The sequence below is a fragment of the Mandrillus leucophaeus genome, unplaced genomic scaffold (genome assembly GCF_000951045.1).
Source record: "Mandrillus leucophaeus isolate KB7577 unplaced genomic scaffold, Mleu.le_1.0 Scaffold660, whole genome shotgun sequence".
In the NCBI taxonomy this organism is placed as follows: domain Eukaryota; kingdom Metazoa; phylum Chordata; class Mammalia; order Primates; family Cercopithecidae; genus Mandrillus; species Mandrillus leucophaeus.
The window spans coordinates 335,561-356,248 of NW_012107142.1; the positions used below are offsets into that span (position 1 = coordinate 335,561).

Below are 20,688 nucleotides of genomic sequence, written 5' to 3' on the forward strand. Positions count from 1 at the left end.
TCACAATAGCAAAGACATGAAGTCAAACTAAATGCCCGTCAATGATAGACTGGATAAAGAAAATGTGGTATACATATACCATGGAATACTATACAGCCAAAAAAAGGAATGAGATCATGTCCTTTGCAGGGACATGAATGGAACTGAAGGCCGTTATCCTTAGCAAACTAAAGTAGGAACAGAAAACCAAGTACAGCATGTTTTCACTTATAAGTAGGATCTAAATAATGAGAACACATGAACACATGACGGAAGGTCGTGGGGAACAACACACACTGGGCCCTGTTGGAAGGCAGGGGTGGGAGGAGGGAGAGGATCAGCAAGAATAGCTAATGGGTGCTGGGCTTAATTCCAGGGTGATAGGATGATCTGTGTAGCTGACTACAATGGCACACATTTACCTGTGTAACAAACCTGCACATCTTGCACATGTATCCCCAAACTTAAAAGTTGAAAATTTTTTTAAAAAAAGAAAAACATTAGGGAGTAACTGCCTACAGGAGTGAGGAGAATGGGAATAAAAATTGGAGAGAGAGGAGAAAATACAAATAAAACAATAAGACCTTGCATGAACTGATGATGATCATGTTCCAAGAACCGAGAAGTATGATTGAGTCAATGCTCTACACTGGAAGTCTGAAAGAAGGAAAGAACTGAAAATGAAGGAGAAAATAAAGGCCATGAGTAGAGTCAGGAAGCTTCCTTATAGACAGGAGAACGGACCCCACATCCAGAGCGAAGTAAGCTGACCAGAGAGACAATGCATCTGTCTTGGCTCTAGTTTCCATTACAACCAGCTCACTGTCATCACGGTCCCTGAGCTCCAGAGAGATTCCCTTATAGGTCCCACCTTGGTCCTTACAATAACCGCTCTGGTTCTCTGAGGCACCTCAGTGTGGCTGCTCCTCACATAGTCCAGCAGCCCAGCAGTTCTTTCGTGGGGTCTCTTTTCCTCCCGCCCAGTAGTGGACAGAACTCAGCACCTGGAACTCAGGAACACTTACAAAAAGCACTAGGGGCAAGATAGGTTGTGCGGAGGATCCTGTAGGGGAGATAGAGGACAGTTTTACATCACAAACACAGGAACACAGCCCTCCTGCGGCTCCAGCTGGACCACCAAATGAATCTCTTTCCTCTGCTTTTCCTTCAGGCAGCTCCCAGTCCTCACCCTGAGGTCTTAGCCACTCCCAAATTTCTTTTGGCTTCTGAATTTCTCTTTCCTTTCTTATGCAGAACAATTTATTAATATAGGCACAGAGCCTCCAAATGTGCATATCCACACTTTTAAATTATCTGGACCACTCTAAAATTAGAAGTACCAGAGACTTGGAAATACACTGTGCTTATGGTTCATCGGTTCTTCTTCTTTTTTTTTTTTTCTGTTTCATACGGAACCAAAAATGCCCTGTCTGTCTAAAACGTGAATTCAGTGGGTAGCAAATGAAACAAAGCCCCTTTGGGATGTGTCTGTTTTAGAAGTCTGAGTGTGGTGGAAAGGTGACTGCGCTGAGCTCCAGGACGGGTAGATTCTACTTCAGCAGGTCACAAGGACCAGCTGTGAAACTTGTTAGACAAGTTCATTTAACTGTGTGCCAGTTTTCTCAACCACCAAATGAGAAAAACAAAATAGGTCTTATGTATTTCACAGGCTTGTTGTAAGGTTCAAATGAAGATATAATTAAAACAAATTTGTTTTAACTTTATAGCCTTGTGTAATGTTTGACCAATGTTACAATTAGCATGTGTCGCACATAGTTTTTCTTTTGGAGGGGTTGCAAAGAGTATTTATGGCATAATCTAATTTACGCAAAAAAAAAGAAAACAATGTATATTTGTATTCAAAGCTTGCAGGATATACAAAAAATTGATATCAATGATTAACTATGGGGAGTGGCAAGGGGAAGTGTTGAGTGGGTGGGGAAAGAGGTTTCTATCTGTACACTTTGAAAATGTTTGAATTTTCTTAACCATGAGCATATACAACTTTTATAATAAGCACTGGGCATGCATGCTGCTACTACTACTACTACTACTACTACTAGGTTGGACTACCAAGCCACTTAGGTCAGACAAGGATGGCTCTGCTCACCACATTGAGGGGGCAGAAGAAACCCCACATTGTCTGGTTTCTTTTATATCAAGAACCTCTATTTGTCCAACAGTCAAGTTAGGGTTAATTATTTACATCACAATGATTCATGTTACAATTTTTATTTTTATTTTATTTTTATTATTTATTTATTTATTTATTTATTTTGAGACGGAATATCGCTCTGTCTCCCAGGCTGGAGTGCAGTGGTGCGATCTCTGCTCACTGCAAGCTCCGCCTCCTGACTTCCCACCATTCTCCTGCCTCAGCCTCCCAAGTAGCCGGGACTACAGGCGCCTGCCACCGTGTCCGGCTAATTTTTTTGTATTTGGTAGTAGAGACGGGGTTTCACCGTATTAGCCAGGATGGTCTTGATTTCCTGACCTCGTGATCCACCCACTTTGGTCTCCCAAAGTGCTGGGATTACAGGAGTGAGCCACTGTGCTCGGCCATGTTACAATTTTTAAATAAAATTCACATATGGTCCAAACTCTTTGAGTGCCTTTGAAACATCTGACCCATGCTTTAGGAGCAGGGCTCACGCAATAATGAAGATGTTCTTTGTTTTGTTTGTTTGTTTCTTGGAGATGGAGTCTTACTCTGTCACCCAGGCTGGGGTGCAGTGGTGCAATCTCAGCTCACTGCAACTTCTGCCTCCGGGTTCAAGTGATTCCCCTGCCTCAGCCTTCCAAGTAGCTGGGATCACAGGTGTCCGCCACCACACCCAGCTAATTTTTGTATATTTAGTAGAGATGGGGTTTCACCTGTTGGCCAGGCTAGTCTCGATCTCCTGATCTCAGGTGACCCACCTGCCTCGGCATACTGGCATGACCACAACACCCAGCCTGTTTTGTTTGTTTGTTTGTTTGTTTTTGAGATGGAGTCTCACTCTGTCACTTGGGCTGGAATGCAGTGGCTCGATATTAGCTCACTGCAACCTCTTTCTCCCTGGTTTAAGTGATTCTCCTGCCTCAGCCTCCTGAGTAGCTGGGATTACAGGCGCCTGCCATCATGCCCAGCTAATTTTTATATTTTTAGTAGAGACAGGGTTTCACCATGTTGTCCAGGCTGGTATCGAACTCCTGACCTTAAGTGATCCACCCGCCTCAGCCTCCCAAAGTGCTGGGATTACTGGCGTGAGCCACCGTGCTGACACTAAAGTGTTCTTGCACACAGAGTATTGTCTTACAGTACAGGGAACCTGGATTGGAGTTGAAGGCAGATTTTTTTCAGAGGTTGGGGTGGAAGGATGAGAATGTGAGTATTCAACTTGAGAGGAGAAAGGGTAGGGGTTGTATAGTGATTCATACTTCGCTTTGTAAAGTTATTTTTACCTGTGGTCTGTTTCTGTGTCCACATAATAACTGCAATAATAACAAATATTTGAGAGGTTAGACCTGAGCAAAAGCCTCATTTTATTAAACAGTGGGGCCTGGTGATTGTCCCATAGTCTGTCATCAGGGGTGTCCTGACTAAAAGAAGGGACAGGATTGTGTCTTGGTCACAGAGGGATCATCACCCTTCCTCTCTGCTTCTACTCCCTCCAGCCATCTCGGCCCTAAATTGCCAACACAGGCAGATTCCATTGGATTTAAGCCTTTCCTTCAGTCCCATCAGCACGAATTGGGCATATGGAATCCAGAGGTCTGTGAGTCACACTTTCTTAGGACACTCTCTACAAGTCTAGAGAAATGACCAGAAGGGGAAGGAAAGGAAGGGGCCCTGGGGTCCACCCAGAGCTGATGAAGAGGCCCTAAGCCGTACAAAGGTGGAGGCATCTTCAGGTGTGTGTCAAAGTACGAAGTTAACTGTATAAATTAGTGCAAGTCCAGCAACACCCTGGATTTCCCACGATGATTATTTTGAAACAGTTTAAACATTTTATTTTAGATCTCTTTTTCTGTTTTTTCCCCGAAAGCCCGCTGGCTCCTAGGTTGGCTGTTGCCCTAGGCACAGCTGAGCCCGCCTGTGGTTCTGCACTCGGAGGTGCAGAGAAGGCCGGAGCGTCACAGAGAGGCTCAGGACGTCAGGGAGCTGAGGGCCTAAGATAAATAAAGTATAAACAACCGCTGTTCGAGACTCAAGCCCGTGTCCTTTCGCCTCATGCGGGCCGCGCGCTGGCCAAGGGCGGAGCTGGATCCCAGGGAGCCGCTGTCTCCGCTTCGCCGCCCTTCGCGCGCCCCACTTCAGCCTTTCAGGGTAAGGCAGGAACCCTTTTTCCAGACGGCAAAGAAAGGAAAGACTTTGCCGGAGAAAGAGGCAGCGAAGGTGAAGATGGGCTCCTGGGTCTGGGCGTTGAGGAGGGTCACCTGTCCGGCCTCGTAGTCCAGGGCGACGCCCACATAGCGCGGGATCTCGCTCAGCGGCAGGTCGGTGCCCGGGGAGGTGCTGGCCCAGCACTGCTGGTGCGAGATGATCACGGCCCAGACGCCGTCCTCGGCGCTAAGGCCCATCTCCCCCTTCCTCCTCACCCCCTCCCCGGCCACCCCCACCGTGCAGCCGCCGCCGTCGCCGAGCTGCAGGTCAACCTGCCAGCGGTGGCGCCCCGAGGAGAAACCTGGGAAGCCCAGCACCGCCGGGAGGCCGTCGAAGCGCAGGGGGCTGTCTGGCAGGTTCTTCTTCTGCCGGGTGTACCTCACTGACTTCCTATCTTCTGAAAGAACCAGGCTCCGGCTGGCGGTCTGAGGGTCCAGAGTGATGACCCCTAGAGGGAGGAGAGCGCAGACATCAACAGCGGGCAGCAACCACAGATGTTCCTAGAGCAGGCCAGGCGCGTGGGAGGCAGAAGGAATACTGGACTTGGGCAGCCTGTCATTGGGCTCTGAACCGCCCTTCTACCTAATCAGCCAGTGGTGCTGTAAGGATTTGCTTCTCAAAGTGCACAGGGAGGGACCAGCAGCATCCCCATTGCCTGGGAGCTTGTTAGAAATGCAGAATATTGGGCCCGATCCCACCCTACTAAATCAGAATCTGCATTTTAACAGGATCCCTAGGAGAACTTTCTGCATGTTAAGTTTGAAAAGCACTGATCTATACCAGAGTGAGTGAGGTGATGCTTATGGAAACAATTTCGAAATTAAGCACCAATTTAAAAATAAATGTGATTTTTTTTAAATTGCACATTTGTTCAAATCAATAAAGAGTCCAGCACAATGCTGCTCAAAAAACTAAGACTTGATAAGTATTTTTCAACGAGTAACATCTATACAAGTAGATGACATTAATTGAGCACTTACTATGAGTCAGGTAATACACTAAGCTCTCTGCATGTATTAATTCATTTAGTCCTCACAGCTACTTATGGGACAGGTATAGTACCTTTTTTTTTTTTTTTCATTTTACTGATGAAGAAAATATTGCGGGACAGAGGCTTAATAACTTGCCCAGTGTCTCAGAGAACTCAAGCAATGAGGCTCCAGAATTAATGCATTTTATTGCTCTGTTTGCTGCCATGGATTGAATGGGTGAATGGAAGAATGACTCCCCAAGTCCCAAGCTGTTTACCTGAATCTATTTCCAGATGATGCGCCAAGTTTTCTGTGGGAAGCAGAAATAGAAAAAGAGATCTGTGACTTATTACTTCTTATAGGCACCCCCAGGGGCAAGGTGTCTTGAGTACAATGTGAAGATGAGGACAGAAGCCTTGGCTTCTGCTGTGGTCTAGTGGAGGAGAAGTGGTCCCCACCAGATGTGTATAAGAGACAGGTCCTGACTAAAAGAAGGGACAGGATTGTGTCTTGGTCACAGAGGGATCATCACCCTTCCTCTCTGCTTCTACTCCCTCCAGCCATCTCGGCCCTAAATTGCCAACACAGGCAGATTCCATTGGATTTAAGCCTTTCCTTCAGTCCCATCAGCACGAATTGGGCATATGGAATCCAGAGGTCTGTGAGTCACACTTTCTTAGGACACTCTCTACAAGTCTAGAGAAATGACCAGAAGGGGAAGGAAAGGAAGGGGCCCTGGGGTCCATCCAGAGCTGATGAAGAGGCCCTAAGCCGTACAAAGGTGGAGGCATCTTCAGGTGTGTGTCAAAGTACGAAGTGAACTGTATAAATTAGTGCAAGTCCAGCAACACCCTGGATTTCCCACGATGATTATTTTGAAACAGTTTAAACATTTTATTTTAGATCTCTTTTTCTGTTTTTTCCCCGAAAGCCCGCTGGCTCCTAGGTTGGCTGTTGCCCTAGGCACAGCTGAGCCCGCCTGTGGTTCTGCACTCGGAGGTGCAGAGAAGGCCGGAGCGTCACAGAGAGGCTCAGGACGTCAGGGAGCTGAGGGCCTAAGATAAATAAAGTATAAACAACCGCTGTTCGAGACTCAAGCCCGTGTCCTTTCGCCTCATGCGGGCCGCGCGCTGGCCAAGGGCGGAGCTGGATCCCAGGGAGCCGCTGTCTCCGCTTCGCCGCCCTTCGCGCGCCCCACTTCAGCCTTTCAGGGTAAGGCAGGAACCCTTTTTCCAGACGGCAAAGAAAGGAAAGACTTTGCCGGAGAAAGAGGCAGCGAAGGTGAAGATGGGCTCCTGGGTCTGGGCGTTGAGGAGGGTCACCTGTCCGGCCTCGTAGTCCAGGGCGACGCCCACATAGCGCGGGATCTCGCTCAGCGGCAGGTCGGTGCCCGGGGAGGTGCTGGCCCAGCACTGCTGGTGCGAGATGATCACGGCCCAGACGCCGTCCTCGGCGCTAAGGCCCATCTCCCCCTTCCTCCTCACCCCCTCCCCGGCCACCCCCACCGTGCAGCCGCCGCCGTCGCCGAGCTGCAGGTCAACCTGCCAGCGGTGGCGCCCCGAGGAGAAACCTGGGAAGCCCAGCACCGCCGGGAGGCCGTCGAAGCGCAGGGGGCTGTCTGGCAGGTTCTTCTTCTGCCGGGTGTACCTCACTGACTTCCTATCTTCTGAAAGAACCAGGCTCCGGCTGGCGGTCTGAGGGTCCAGAGTGATGACCCCTAGAGGGAGGAGAGCGCAGACATCAACAGCGGGCAGCAACCACAGATGTTCCTAGAGCAGGCCAGGCGCGTGGGAGGCAGAAGGAATACTGGACTTGGGCAGCCTGTCATTGGGCTCTGAACCGCCCTTCTACCTAATCAGCCAGTGGTGCTGTAAGGATTTGCTTCTCAAAGTGCACAGGGAGGGACCAGCAGCATCCCCATTGCCTGGGAGCTTGTTAGAAATGCAGAATATTGGGCCCGATCCCACCCTACTAAATCAGAATCTGCATTTTAACAGGATCCCTAGGAGAACTTTCTGCATGTTAAGTTTGAAAAGCACTGATCTATACCAGAGTGAGTGAGGTGATGCTTATGGAAACAATTTCGAAATTAAGCACCAATTTAAAAATAAATGTGATTTTTTTTAAATTGCACATTTGTTCAAATCAATAAAGAGTCCAGCACAATGCTGCTCAAAAAACTAAGACTTGATAAGTATTTTTCAACGAGTAACATCTATACAAGTAGATGACATTAATTGAGCACTTACTATGAGTCAGGTAATACACTAAGCTCTCTGCATGTATTAATTCATTTAGTCCTCACGGCTACTTATGGGACAGGTATAGTACCTTTTTTTTTTTTTTTCATTTTACTGATGAAGAAAATATTGCGGGACAGAGGCTTAATAACTTGCCCAGTGTCTCAGAGAACTCAAGCAATGAGGCTCCAGAATTAATGCATTTTATTGCTCTGTTTGCTGCCATGGATTGAATGGGTGAATGGAAGAATGACTCCCCAAGTCCCAAGCTGTTTACCTGAATCTATTTCCAGATGATGCGCCAAGTTTTCTGTGGGAAGCAGAAATAGAAAAAGAGATCTGTGACTTATTACTTCTTATAGGCACCCCCAGGGGCAAGGTGTCTTGAGTACAATGTGAAGATGAGGACAGAAGCCTTGGCTTCTGCTGTGGTCTAGTGGAGGAGAAGTGGTCCCCACCCTCCTGGAATCTCAGTCCCGCACCTGTCCTTAGGGAGTGGAGGAGATGCTCTGGGAATGGTGACCCTGAATTAACTGAGATCACTAAGGGAAGGCTCTGGGGAGGGAACATGTCTTGAGACGGGTTTCGAGGGCAGAGAAGGATGGAGATGGGTGGAAGGCAGGAGGGCAGCTAATGGGACTGGGGAAAACTGCGGCCCCTTCCCCTTTACCTGAGAACATCCTCATCATCTCTGGGAGGGTGAGTATTTTCCTGTGGAAATCACGGATCTTCTTGACAAGGTCAGGAGAGATGGCCTCAGGACTCACAAAAGTGTTCATCTCACACCTGCAGACAGGTTTGGTAACCAGTTAGGTCCACATTCCAAAAACAAATGTTTGGGTGAGACCAAGTGAGGCTAAAATCAGACTAAAGAATGATCTTGGCGTCTGTGGTGAATAATCAGATTGAGTATCGTTTCTTTACTTTTGCTGGAAATGTGTAGTTACTAAAGTAGTAGGCATTTCAGTTAAACCTGAGGAACCAATGATAATTACTTCTCAAGAATTGGCGGTAGGCCCCTTTAGGAGAATGTTTGGGTCTGTCGGGGCCGAGGGACAGAGATCATTACCCCTTTTGACCTCTAGAGGGCAACAGGGTACCATTTGGAAACAGCCTTAAACTACCCTTGTGTATGCTGCTATTTGTAAAGGAAAAGAGGCTAGAAGGGAAGAAAAAAAAGGATAAACGAAAATACATATTGCAATGAAAAAAACTCCTGATTCTGGTCCCAGCTCAGTCCTCATTAGACACTTGCTGCGTTACCTCTTCACCCCCCGAGGTCTGAGTTTCTTCATCAGCCTGGAAGATCCCCAAGCCTTTCTAGATCTAAACCTCTAATGCTCTTTGAAAAGCATGTTTGGAGACACTTCCTGATTCATGGACCCTGGGTTTATCTTCCCTGCATGTAAATAGGCACAAAGCACGTGACAAGTGTTCCCTAGTCACTACACCTCTCCTCATCTCAGTGCAGACTGCTAATGCTTATAGCAGACAGGGAAGGAAAAGGCCATGCGTTTACAATGCCTCTGGCTCCTGGTGGTTGTCCTTTTACAGTAGCATTAGAAAATCCTGAAGGAAACCAGAGATGTGTGTGAAAAATGAATGAATGAAAGAACAGGCTGGTATTCCCGGTTTCCATGCTTCTCACAGTCTACAGAAAGTATTCCTCCTTTGAATTACATTTTAAATGGTGTTAGATACTGACTCAAGTACTAATAATTTCATAGGTTAAATAAATGTTTCTGGATCAACCTAAAAACATGATTATTATTTATAACTTCACTTCTAGGGGAAAAATGTGTCCCCAATACCAACCAATTTAAAAATGAACCTTTAGAACGCAAATCTTTAGTGAGTTTGGACTGTTTGTGGATAGTTGAATGAGACAGTGTGTCTGCCAGAGTGCTTTTTCTTTCCTGGAAGAGGGGAAGTAAGTGGGTGGCAGTAAGTGACCCTGCCCCTTCCCCTTCAATCTTGATGTTGAGTAAAAGGAGGCAGGACTGGGGAGTGGGCCCTACCTGCTCTGGTTGACTCTGACGTCCTACAAAAGAAAGACAAGAACATACCTTTAGTTTCCATAAGTCCTTCCTGTCAGGGATTCTGTACATCCTTTTTTCCTTAAAATATGAGCTCAAAACTCTCCTTCTGCAGAGAGTTGTCCTGTTTAATTATCTACTCATTAGATTGTTCTTTAACACCATGTTTTCTTACAAATTTGGGTCTCTGTAGTCAGTTCATTTGTGCTGGTTTCCCTGTTTCAGCCTTATCGTGGGGTGGGTTGTGTCTGCAATGATTAGGAGGTGGTGGAGAGCAGGGGCCTGTCTTCAGTTATCAGCTGGACCTGATATGAACCAGGATCACATATTCATAACCACAGCAGACACCAGTTATTGAGTTCTTTCTGTGTACCAGTAACCATGCCAAGCATTTTATATGGATTGTTTCTTATAATTCTGCAACAACTTTATGAGAGAGGTGCTACTGTTGTCCCCATGCTTAGAGAGGTTAAGAGACTCAGTCAAGTCACACGATTGGAAGAGCCAACATTCAAATCCAAGACTATCTGACCCTAAAGCCCTTAACATGACCACAGTGTATGATTTGGGCAATTCTCCAGCCCCTCTGGGTCTGCACTCCCTTAACCTCTCTCCACTTCCCTTTCCTGCCTCTCTCCAGCCCACAGCATGGTGCCCACCCCCTTCCCCGTGGAGTCCCTCTTCTATCACATGAAGTAATAAGGTGTCTCTCACTTGTAGAAGCTCACTTGCTGGCTGCTGACACTTCTCCTCCAGCTCCTTGACCTGGGCTCCAAGCCGGGTGACTTCCTCAGAGACCTTTGTGATATATTCATCCCTCTCCTTCCAAATCTGCTGTTCCAGCTCCCGCAGCCTGGCCAGCAGGAGACACCGCTGTTGCTCCAGCTCCTGCTGCAGCCTCTCAAAAGCTGCTTCCACCTGATGCTTCTTGTTTTCAATCTGAGTCTGCAAGGGATAAAAAGTAGACATGGTTAGGAAGGGGCTCAGAGATAGCTTCTAGGATGATCATCTATATATTTGTTCTTGATTAACAGGGATAGAGAGTAACTAGTTCCAAAACTTATTCTATTTACTAATACACCTAGAAGTAGATAGGTCTCAGGATGAACTTACAAGTGATGAGGACTGTGCTACTGTCTTAGCTAGAGATTCTAATAATAATACTACATTATGCTCTCAGAATTATGTTGAAATTTTCAAAAACATTTCCACAACTACAATACCATCTTAACCCTACTATACCTTCTTAAAGTTAGGGGGGAAGACTGTAGTCATTTCTTAGAGGCAAAAGGAAGTTGTGATACGAGTCAACACAACTTAGTGGGAGAGTGTGTAATTTTGGTTTTAGCCATGGAAATCACCAACTACAGGGCATACTTTGATGAGAGCTGAGGGATAGTGGAGAAGTTGTTTTGTCCCCACACTCTCTCCTTGGTCAAGGTACTAGAAATCCCCACACTGTGATTCCTCCATAACTTTATAGCATGAAAAAAGAGGCATGAGGGACCCAGATGTAGCCACACCATCAGCCTACTGTCCTCAAGGTCAGCCTGTGGTCAGGACTAGAATCCAGACACTAATATACGCCTTCTGACCCCAAGCTTCCCATCTGAAGGTGGTGTGTTCAGGCAGACAGACAAAGATGGAAAGAACAATGAATTAAGGGTCAAGAAATCCAGGTTCATTATGAAATTGCACTTTGCTATGTGGCCTTGGGAGCATTGCTTTTCTGGACCTCAGTTTTCTGCTCTGTAAAATGTGATATATAAGATGGATCTTGGATTGCAAGACATCAGAACCACTTCTAGTGCCCATGGTCTGAGATCCCAAATGCCTTTGTGCAGCCACAGGAAGGTGAATGAGAACAGTTTGCCAGGAAACAGATACCAGCCAACAGGTTTCCCCAGAGTCTCTTAAGAAAACCTTCAAAGGAAAAGGTAGCCAGTGAAGTGGCCTGTACCAGCAGCACTTGAAGCTTCTGGTCTTCTCGACACTTTACATCCTCAATCTCATCTCTCTCCATGCTCAGAGCTTCCAGTCGACTCCTGAGACGATCCTATGGAGAGAAGAATGGGTGGATAGAGGTGACTGAATTAATAATTCAACTCACAATTATTAACTATCGCATCCTGGGCACACTGTTAAGTGCTGAGGGATTCAAAGGTGGAAAAGGCCCAGTCCTTGTACCTATAGAGAGATCACCATCTCAGGAAGAAGTCAGTGTCGAGTGGCTAAAATACAGACAGACAAATGCAGTAGTCCAGAGGTACACACAGTAAGATGGGAACACAGAGGACAGCTCTGCCTGTAGGCCTAAGGGAAGGTTTGGAAAGCAGAAAACATTTACAGTGCACCTTGAAAGATAAGATAAATTTCCAGTTGAATAGACAGGGAGAGAAAAGGACTTAGTGCCCACAGATGTGAAGGACCTCTTCAAGGAGAACTACAAACCACTGCTCAAGGAAATCAGAGAGGACACAAACAAATGGAAAAAATATTCCATGTTCATGGATAGGAAGAATCAATATTGTGAAAATGGCCATACTGCCCAAAGTAATTTATAGATTCAATGCTATCCGCATTAAGCTACCATTGACTTTCTTCACAGAATTAGAAAAAACTACTTTATATTTCATATGGAACCAAAAAAGAGCCCACATAGCCAAGACAATCCTAAGCAAAAAGAACAAAACTGGAGGCATCATGCTACCTGACTTCAAACTATACTACAAGGCTACAATAACCAAAACAGTATGGTACTGGTACCAAAATAGACATATAGACCAATGGAACAGAATAGGGGCCTCAGAAATAACTCCACACATCTACAACCATCTAATCTTTGACAAACCTGACAAAAACAAGCAATGGGGAAAGGATTCCCTGTTTAATAAATTGTGTTGCGAAAACTGGCTAGCTATATGCAGAAAACTGAAACTGGACTCCTTCCTTACACCTGATATAAAAATTAACTCAAGATGGATTAAAGACTTAAATGTAAGACCTAAAACCATTAAAAACCCTAGAAGAAAATCTAGGCAATACCATTCAGGACGTAGGCATGGGCAAAGACTTCATGACTAAAACACCAAAAGCAATGGCAACAAAAGCCAAAATTGACAAATGGGATCTAAACTAAAGAGCTTCTGCACAGCAAAAAAACTATCATCAGAGTGAACAGGCAGCCTACAGAATGGGAGAAAAAAAATTGCAATCTATCCAAATGACAAATGGCTAATATCTAGAATCTACAAAGAACTTAAACAAATTTGCAAGAAAAAAACAAACAACCCCATCAAAAAGTGGGTGAAGGATATGAACAGATACTTCTCAAAAGAAGACATTTATGCGGCCAACAAACACACAAAAAAAGCTCATCATCACTGGTCATTAGAGAAATGTAAATCAAAACCACAATCAAATACCATCTCATGTCAGTTAGAATGGCGATCATTAAAAAGTCAGGAAACAACAAATTCTGGAGACGAAGTGGAGAAATAGAAATGCTTTTACACTGTTGGTGGGAGTGTAAATTAGTTCAACCATTGTGGAAGACAGTGTAGCGACTCCTCAAGGATCTAGGACCAGAAATGCCATTTGATCCAGCAATCCCATTACTGGGTATATACCTTATACACATCTAGATGTGTATAAGAGACAGGTGGAAGACAGTGTAGCGACTCCTCAAGGATCTAGGACCAGAAATGCCATTTGATCCAGCAATCCCATTACTGGGTATATACCCAAAGGATTATAAATCATGCTACTATAAAGACACATGCACACGTATGTTTATTGCAGCACTGTTCACAATAGCAAAGACTTGGAACCAACCCAAATGCCTGTCAATGATAGACTGGATAAAGAAAACGTGTCACATATACACCATGGAATACTATGCAGCCATAAAAAAGGATGAGTTCATGTCCTTTGCAGGGACATGAATGAAGCTGGAAACCATCATTCTCAACAAACTAACACAAGAATAGAAAACCAAACACCACATGTTCTCACTTGTAAGTGGGAGTTGAACAATGAGAGCACATGGACACAGGGAGGGTAACATCACACATCAGGGCCTGTCAGGTCATGGGGGGCTAGGGGAAGGATAGCATTAGGAGAAATATCTAATGTAGATGATGGGTTGATGGGTACGGCAAACCACCATGGCCCGTGTATACCTGTGTAACGAACCTGCATGTTCTGCACATGTATCCCAGAACTTAAAACATAATAAAAATTTTTTTTATAAAAGAAGAAGACTTAGTGCCCCTGAATTGTATACTTAAAAAGAGAGAGGTGGAGGAAGGTGAGAAGAGTATTCTAGGAGGAAGATACTATGTTCAAAAAGTACTGGAAGCAGGAATGAATAAGACAGTTGGGGAAAATAACAGCAAACGCAGCTCAGTCTGGCTAGACATATGGTGCCTTGAGGAGGGTGGCTGAGCGATGAGGCTGGATGGGGAGGAAGGATCCCGACTACAAAGGGCCTTGAATGTCTTGCTAAAGACGTTGGACTTTCTTTGGGCACTAGGGATACATGGGAGGATTTTGAGCAGAGGAGTGACTTTGTGTTTTAGGAGGATCTGTCTCCCAGCAGATTGAAAGGTGACTGGAAAGGGTGGGAATGGAGACAGGGAATGCAGTTGAGACTGCAAAGTCTGGGCAAGAGATAGGGAGAACCTGGCTGACAGGATAAGGCAGAATTAAAGATTTGGGAGATGTTTCTAAGGAAACCACTTCCAGACCTGGTGACCGGTTGACAAGAGAGAGATCTGAGAGGCTGATGGGAAAGTGCCCCAAGATCAGATGGGAAATTCTCACAATTCTGGACACTGCCGCCCTCCCTTTCTCAAGAAGGAGAGCAGTGCTAGCAAGTGCCCCAGCTCCTCCCTCCCCTCTGCGCCCTGGCAGTCAGGGCCCTAGAAATCCCATTTCCAGTCTGGATCCTGGGAGAACAAATTCCCCCTGCCCATAATCTGCAGAAGATTCCACTTGCACTGCAGCTTTCTTTCCACAGTGAGTGAAGCCACGGCTACAGTTCTTTGCACTCCATCTCTGAGGGGTCCTCTGAGAGCTGGAGCTGAAGTTCCCCCCAGACCAGGAACTAGCACACATCCAAGTGGAGCCTATCTGCCTTCAGTCTGGGAATGCCTCCAAAGTCCCTATAACCTTAGGGTTCCCTGATGTGGAAGCCAGGTCTTTCATCCAGATCCCCACCTGATTTCCTCCCATTATAACAGGACATCATCCTGCCCCAAACAGGCCCTAGGTAAAGTCACACTTCTTACCCGGTAGGGCTGAATGGCTTCGTCCAGGAATCCCACGGTGTGCGCCTGGTGGGTGGGACCTTCTCTGCAGAACACACAGAGGAACTCGGCGTCGTTCTCGCAGAAGAAGTAGATCTTCTCCCCGTGCTCCTCGCAGTAAGTCTCTCCCAGCGGGCCCAGGGGCACAGGGGCCATGGGAGTCTCTGCCTGCTCCTCCTCTTGGCAGAGCGGGCAGAGCAGGATCTTGCCCGAGGACTGGGCCCCCATCTGGGAGAGCGTGGGGAGGCAGAGCCGGCAGAAGGTGTGTCCACAGGGAGCGGTCACCGCATCCTCCAGCGGCCCCACACAGAGGGTACAGGCGGGCAGCTCGTGGACCACCTTCAGGGACGGGGTTGAGGGCATCACGGTGCCTTCCCCAGCCCGTCCACTCCGGCCTCCTTCTCAGACCACGCGAATTCCGTTTCCCTGAAATCGAGTCACACACGAATCGCAGAGTGAAAGGGCTGCAAGGCAGAGAGAGAGAGAGAGAGAGAGAGAGGAATGCCAGCACAGGGAAGCCACCTGGCTCCGCCTCCTGTGCTCCCTAGAACCCTGGCCACCACCTATCAGCGGAGTGGGTCCAAATTCCAGGGCGTCTTGAATTACCCAGAATTTCCCAGCGGCGGCCAAGTAAACCAGTTCTTTACTCCTGGCTCCTTCTGGTCCCTAGGGTGGAGAACAGAGCACACCATGAGGTCACAGGGAACCGAGGTTTCCTGGAATCTCTAGACCACAGTGGCTGGGGAGAAGTGGGGAGCAGACGCTTCCTGTCAGATTGAGCAGGTGGGTGCCATAAACTTCTAGCTTTGAGGCGTGCCCACAGCATCAAAGTCCAAGCTGGAGTGAGAGGTGTGGACGTCGGGAGATTCTGTGGGAAGTGTGTGGGCGGGACGCTGTTTCGACACTGCGGGTCGGGTGTAAGGATTGCTCATCGGGACCCCTCTTCTCCGCTTTCCTCCCTCGCCACATCTGCCCATGGTGGCCCCTCCTACGGTCCCAAATCCCCCACCACCTGGCACAACAGTCCCCGCAGGGGTTCAGGTAACACTGGACGATCTTATTTATTTATTTATTTATTTATCTATTTATTTATTTTTCACTGTAGCAGGGAGAAGGCAAGAAACCGTAATGCAAATGATTTATGTTGATACACGTTAGAAAATGATTAGTCAAAAAGATAAACAGTTTCAGCCACATTTATCTAGGGTTTAGTATTTTTATATTACTACATTCAATTTTAATAACCCTCTAGACAAACATTATTACCTTCATTTTTACAGAGAAAGAAATGTAAACTGACTTTCCAAATGTAAAGTGACTTTCCGGAGGCCCCGGGGCTAGAAAGTATCATGTCAGGGACGATCCCAGTCTCCTGGAGTAAAGCCCTACGCTCCTCCCACACCCCACGCCAGGACCAAGATCAGCTGCCACGGTCTTTCATCCACGCGCTCACATCTGTGGATAAAACCAGACCTTCCCCCATTCTCCCACTGGGTGATCAGCCTAGCCCCTTGTGGTTGCTCCCTTTTTACTCTAAGCACTTCATCTCCTCCCCTTCCCACCCGATCTCTGCTCTTCCTGCCACCAGTGTAGCCCAGGAGCCAATTTGTCCAATACAGAAGCCACCAGTCACATGTGTCTACTGAGCACTGAAATGTGGCCGGTCTGAATGGCGGCGTGCTGTATATATAAAATACACACCGGATTTCTCTTTTTTTTTTTCTTTTTCTTTTTTTTGAGATGGAGTCTCGCTCTGTTGTCTAGGCTGGAGTGCATTGGTGCGATCTCGACTCACTGTAAGCTCTGCCTCCCGGGTTCACACCATTCTCCTGCCTCAGCTTCCCGAGTAGCTGGGACTACAGGTGCCCGCCGCCACACCCGGCTAATTTTTTTTGGTATTTTTAATAGAGACGGGGTTTCACCATGTTAGCCAGGATGGTCTCGATATCCTGACCTTGTGATCCACCCACCTCGGCCTCCCAAAGTGCTAGGATTACAGGCATGAGTCACCGCACCTGGCCAACACACTGGATTTCAAAGGCTTTGCACAAATTAAAAAATGTAAAATATCTTATTAATAACTTTTTATAAGGATCACATACTGAAATGATAATATTTTGGAAATATAGGACCAAATAAAAATATCATTAAAATTACTTTCACCTGTTTAGACTATTTTTATATGGCTCCTAGGAAATTTTAAATTGCATATGTGGCTCACATTGCATTTATGTTGAATGGTATTGCTTGGAAGACATAGATCTGACAGCAAATTATTTATGGTCACTCACCTTCTTACTTGTGTGCCTTGGGCAAGCTGAACAACCTGGCTGGGCCTCAGCTTTCTCATTTATGAAATGGAGATCCTAATAGTACTGATGTTGCAGAGCAGACACAAAAATAAGATCATACTTTTAAATTGCTTATATCAATGTAAGATGTACCGTCATCATAAATAAATTCTGGCCATTGCTAGTTTTCTTTCTCCTCCCCAGCATAGGGAATATTCCAGCCTCTTTCGAGGCTTGCGGCAGGCCAGTTGAGGCATCACCATTTAAGTTGCTGGTGCAGTGTACACCCTGGCACAAGGACCTTATCTGAGCCTCACACTCTCCTGCTTGCTGATGGGCAAGCCCTGGACTGGCTGATACCTCCAATCTCTTTGGAGACAGCTGGCCATATTGCAGGAAGGCTGGAGTGGCATCTCCACTCTGTGACCCAGTCTCCCACCTGCCCCCAAAAGAATATTTCTTTTGACAGTGGACAGCTGACATATCACCACTTTCCTTCTACTGTGAGTGTATCTAGATGGACGGAAAGGAATGGCCAGCCCCTGGTTATGGTCATCTAAGATCACCTCTGAAATGCTGTGAGCCCCTCTTCCTTCCTCTCCTCTGTTATTTCCCATCTCTGCTGTTGGCAGGAGAATAGAATCCTGGCTGCCAGATATGCAAGTGTGTGACGATATGGGTGCTGGTGCATATTTAATATGTACCTGTGTCCAGCCATGTGCACATGTGGGTGTGTGAGTGTGTGGCCCAGCCCTTCCCCCGTGGCCAAGCAGAGAGGGTGGCCTTGAGGAAGCCATAGCAGCATGGCCTCTGCTGCCTCTGTGACCAGCCTGGCAGATGAAGTCAACTGCCCCATCTGCCAGGGTACCCTGAGGGAGCCGGTCACTATCGACTGCGGCCACAACTTCTGCCGGGGCTGCCTTACTCGCTACTGTGAGATCCCAGGCCCAGACCTGGAGGAGTCCCCTACTTGCCCACTCTGCAAAGAACCCTTCCGTCCTGGGAGCTTCCGGCCCAACTGGCAGCTGGCTAACGTGGTGGAGAACATCGAGCGCCTCCAGCTGGTGTCCACACTGGGTTTGGGAGAGGAGGATGCCTGCCAGGAGCACGGAGAGAAGATCTACTTCTTCTGTGAGGATGATGAGATGCAGTTGTGCGTGGTGTGCCGGGAGGCTGGAGAGCACGCTGCCCACACCATGCGCTTCCTGGAGGATGCGGCGGCTCCCTATAGGGTAGGAAAGGGGAACTGGGGGATCCCAGGGTGGACTGGACAGGACTAAGAGAAACAGCAGAGTTGTGGATTATTTAGGCCGCCTGGAGGCCAAATTCTTTCTCCTGACTTACATGATCACCCAGGCAATAGACCCAGGCATGGAAAATTATGTTTATGTTTTATGTTTTTTTTTGAGTGTGTTCTGTATTCACTTGTGGCCAACAGATAATGGGAGTTCAACAAATACTTGTTGAATGAATGAGTGACCAGAACATGAGTGTGTATGTCTGTGCCATGGATCAGGTGTGTCTGAAGTTTGTATCTGAGGGAATGATTGTACAAACAGTGTGTATATGTGTTAACGTTTGCATGTTGAGAAGTGTGTCTGGTGTGTTTGTGTGGGAGTCTGAGTATGTATGTATTTGAGTGTGTGAGTGTAACTGAGAGCTCCTGTTTGTGAAAAATTCATGTTTACATATATTCAGGTTGGGTAAATATATGTGGCATGCCATTTTATCTGTCATTAAATGAGTGTGTGCTAGTTTTAGTTATTCATGCATTGTGTTTATGAATTGTGTTTTAGTACAAGTCTGTGTGTGGATGTCTTAATTAGTTAATTAGCAACTGATAGTGAGATTTCTAATATATCTTTGAACACACATATTTATAATGTATGTGTACCTGTTCCTAACTCTATTCTGGAGCAAATAATTTTGAAAACAATTTATCAATTATTTTTACATTACCCAAGTTTCTTCTCCCCTTTGGAGTCATATACAGATAATTGATTCCAGTAACAAGGGAGGGTTATTATTTACACATGTTCCTTTGGGATGTGTGGGAAACTGGAATGATTTCAGTGCAGGGCATATCAAACTCAGGACAGACCCCAGATACCACTTACCGAAGCAAAACACAATAGAATGTTTAACCTGAAGAAAGACTCAAGTGGGAAAACCAAGTCACAGCCTCTAGTGGCACAGGAGAAAGGGGAAAGTCCTGACCCAAAGTCGTGGAGACAAATCAAGAGGAACAGACCTAAAGGGACTAAGCTGTTGGGGCGGTGGAGGCTCGGGGATTGTCAGCTAAGGAAGAGACTCCTCTCCTGGGGCCACTTCATTCCTGGAGGCAGAGGCTCAGATGACAAGACAACCCTGAACAAATCAATATCCATCTTGAGTATTTTATGTTCCTTCTCCCCAGGAACAAATACATAAGTGTCTTAAATGTCTAAGAAAAGAGAGAGAGGAGATTCAAGAAATCCAGTCAAGAGAAAATAAAAGGATGCAAGTCCTCCTGGTAAGTCATCACCCCTTCCCCACGTTCCTCCCCTTCCTCACGGTCCAATGTCTTCCTGAAACTGAGGCAACATAGATTATAGGGCTTTGAAGTTATTATGAGTTTAAATCCTGACTCTGACACTAACTCTATGACCTCAAGCAACTCTCTAACTTCAGTTTACTTATCTGTAAAATGGAGAGTAAAAATCATCATGATCTCATTGAATTACTGTAAGTATTAAATGAGACTGTGACTGTAAAGTAGCTCAGGGCTGCGCACATAGTGTGCTTTTCATACAAGACAGGAGGTAGGGTGTCCCCACCACCTCCTCCTACACCTCCTCTAAGCCCTACCCTCTTTTAGAAGCTGCAGCAGATGGTGCTGAGACAGCACTGTGAGTCTTGCTCCCTGAAATGGGATGACAGGTGAAGAGGAAACCATGATGCAGTTCCAGATCTACCTGGGGACAGGGTAGGAGGAAGAGGAGCAGAGGGAGAAGGAGGAAGCAAACTTTCTCTTGGGCTCTCCTCCTGCCCCCTCAGACTCAGGTGTCCACCAAGAGACAACAGGTGATTTCTGAGTTCGCACACCTGAGGAAGTTTCTAGAGGAACAGCAGAGCCTCCTCTTAGCACAACTGGAGAGCCTGGATGGAGACATCTTGAAGCAACAGGATGAATTTGATTTCCTGGTTGCTGGAGAGATCTGCCGGTTTAGTACTCTTATTGAAGAACTGGAGGAGAAGAATGAGAGGCCAGCAAGGGAGCTCCTGACGGTGAGGCCTGAACCTGAACCCTGCCCCACCTGTGCTGTCCTGTGACTCTTGTATCTTTGCCTTGCCTAAGTCATGTCTCCCTGACTCACACATCTCCGTATCCCAGATGGGAGGTGGGTCAGAGGACCAGAAGGTCTCAATTCTGGTTCATGCTTTTCCAAGTGTTCCCTGGTCACTTTTTGCTCTTTGGTCTCCACCTCTCCATCCCACCATCTGCCAAAAAAGGAGG

At 46.7% G+C, this 20,688-nt stretch overlaps 2 protein-coding genes across 3 annotated transcripts in view; one reads left to right on the plus strand and one right to left on the minus strand.

Moving 5' to 3' along the window:
• Positions 1–6,173: 6,173 nt before the first annotated feature.
• On the minus strand, positions 6,174–15,748 carry TRIM15 (tripartite motif containing 15). Of its 2 annotated transcripts, XM_012001487.1 has the most exons (8): positions 15,508–15,748; positions 14,884–15,327; positions 11,553–11,648; positions 10,307–10,537; positions 9,575–9,597; positions 8,227–8,342; positions 7,834–7,866; positions 6,174–7,033 (listed from the first exon to the last, which is right to left on the minus strand). In XM_012001487.1, the coding sequence occupies exons 2-8, from the start codon at positions 15,262–15,264 to the stop codon at positions 6,516–6,518; spliced, it is 1,398 nt and encodes a 465-aa protein (XP_011856877.1). In that variant the 5' UTR covers positions 15,265–15,327; positions 15,508–15,748; the 3' UTR covers positions 6,174–6,515. The 2 variants fall into 2 exon arrangements, with proteins under 2 accessions (XP_011856877.1, XP_011856876.1); XM_012001486.1 differs by having other exon boundaries at positions 14,884–15,733.
• Positions 15,749–17,650: 1,902 nt separating this feature from the next.
• TRIM10 (tripartite motif containing 10) overlaps positions 17,651–20,688 on the plus strand; it is a 20,461-nt gene continuing 17,423 nt past the window's right edge. Inside the window, exons 1-3 of the mRNA XM_012001492.1 lie at positions 17,651–18,424; positions 19,609–19,704; positions 20,229–20,459. Of these exons, the coding sequence (XP_011856882.1) occupies positions 17,996–18,424; positions 19,609–19,704; positions 20,229–20,459 (756 nt within the window). The 5' untranslated portion in view covers positions 17,651–17,995. The remainder of the gene's footprint in view (positions 18,425–19,608; positions 19,705–20,228; positions 20,460–20,688) is intronic.

Bases quoted from the DNA above. Each gene is read 5' to 3' on its own strand.
- TRIM15 (XM_012001487.1), bottom strand. From the start codon at position 15,264: ATGCCCTCAACCCCGTCCCTGAAGGTGGTCCACGAGCTGCCCGCCTGT. The intron at 11,649-14,883 runs GTAAGAAGTGTG...TTCTCTCCATAG, and splicing joins AAGCCATTCAGCCCTACCGG to GATCGTCTCAGGAGTCGACT. The intron at 8,343-9,574 runs GTAGGGCCCACT...ACCTGTCTGCAG, and splicing joins GTCAGAGTCAACCAGAGCAG to GTGTGAGATGAACACTTTTG.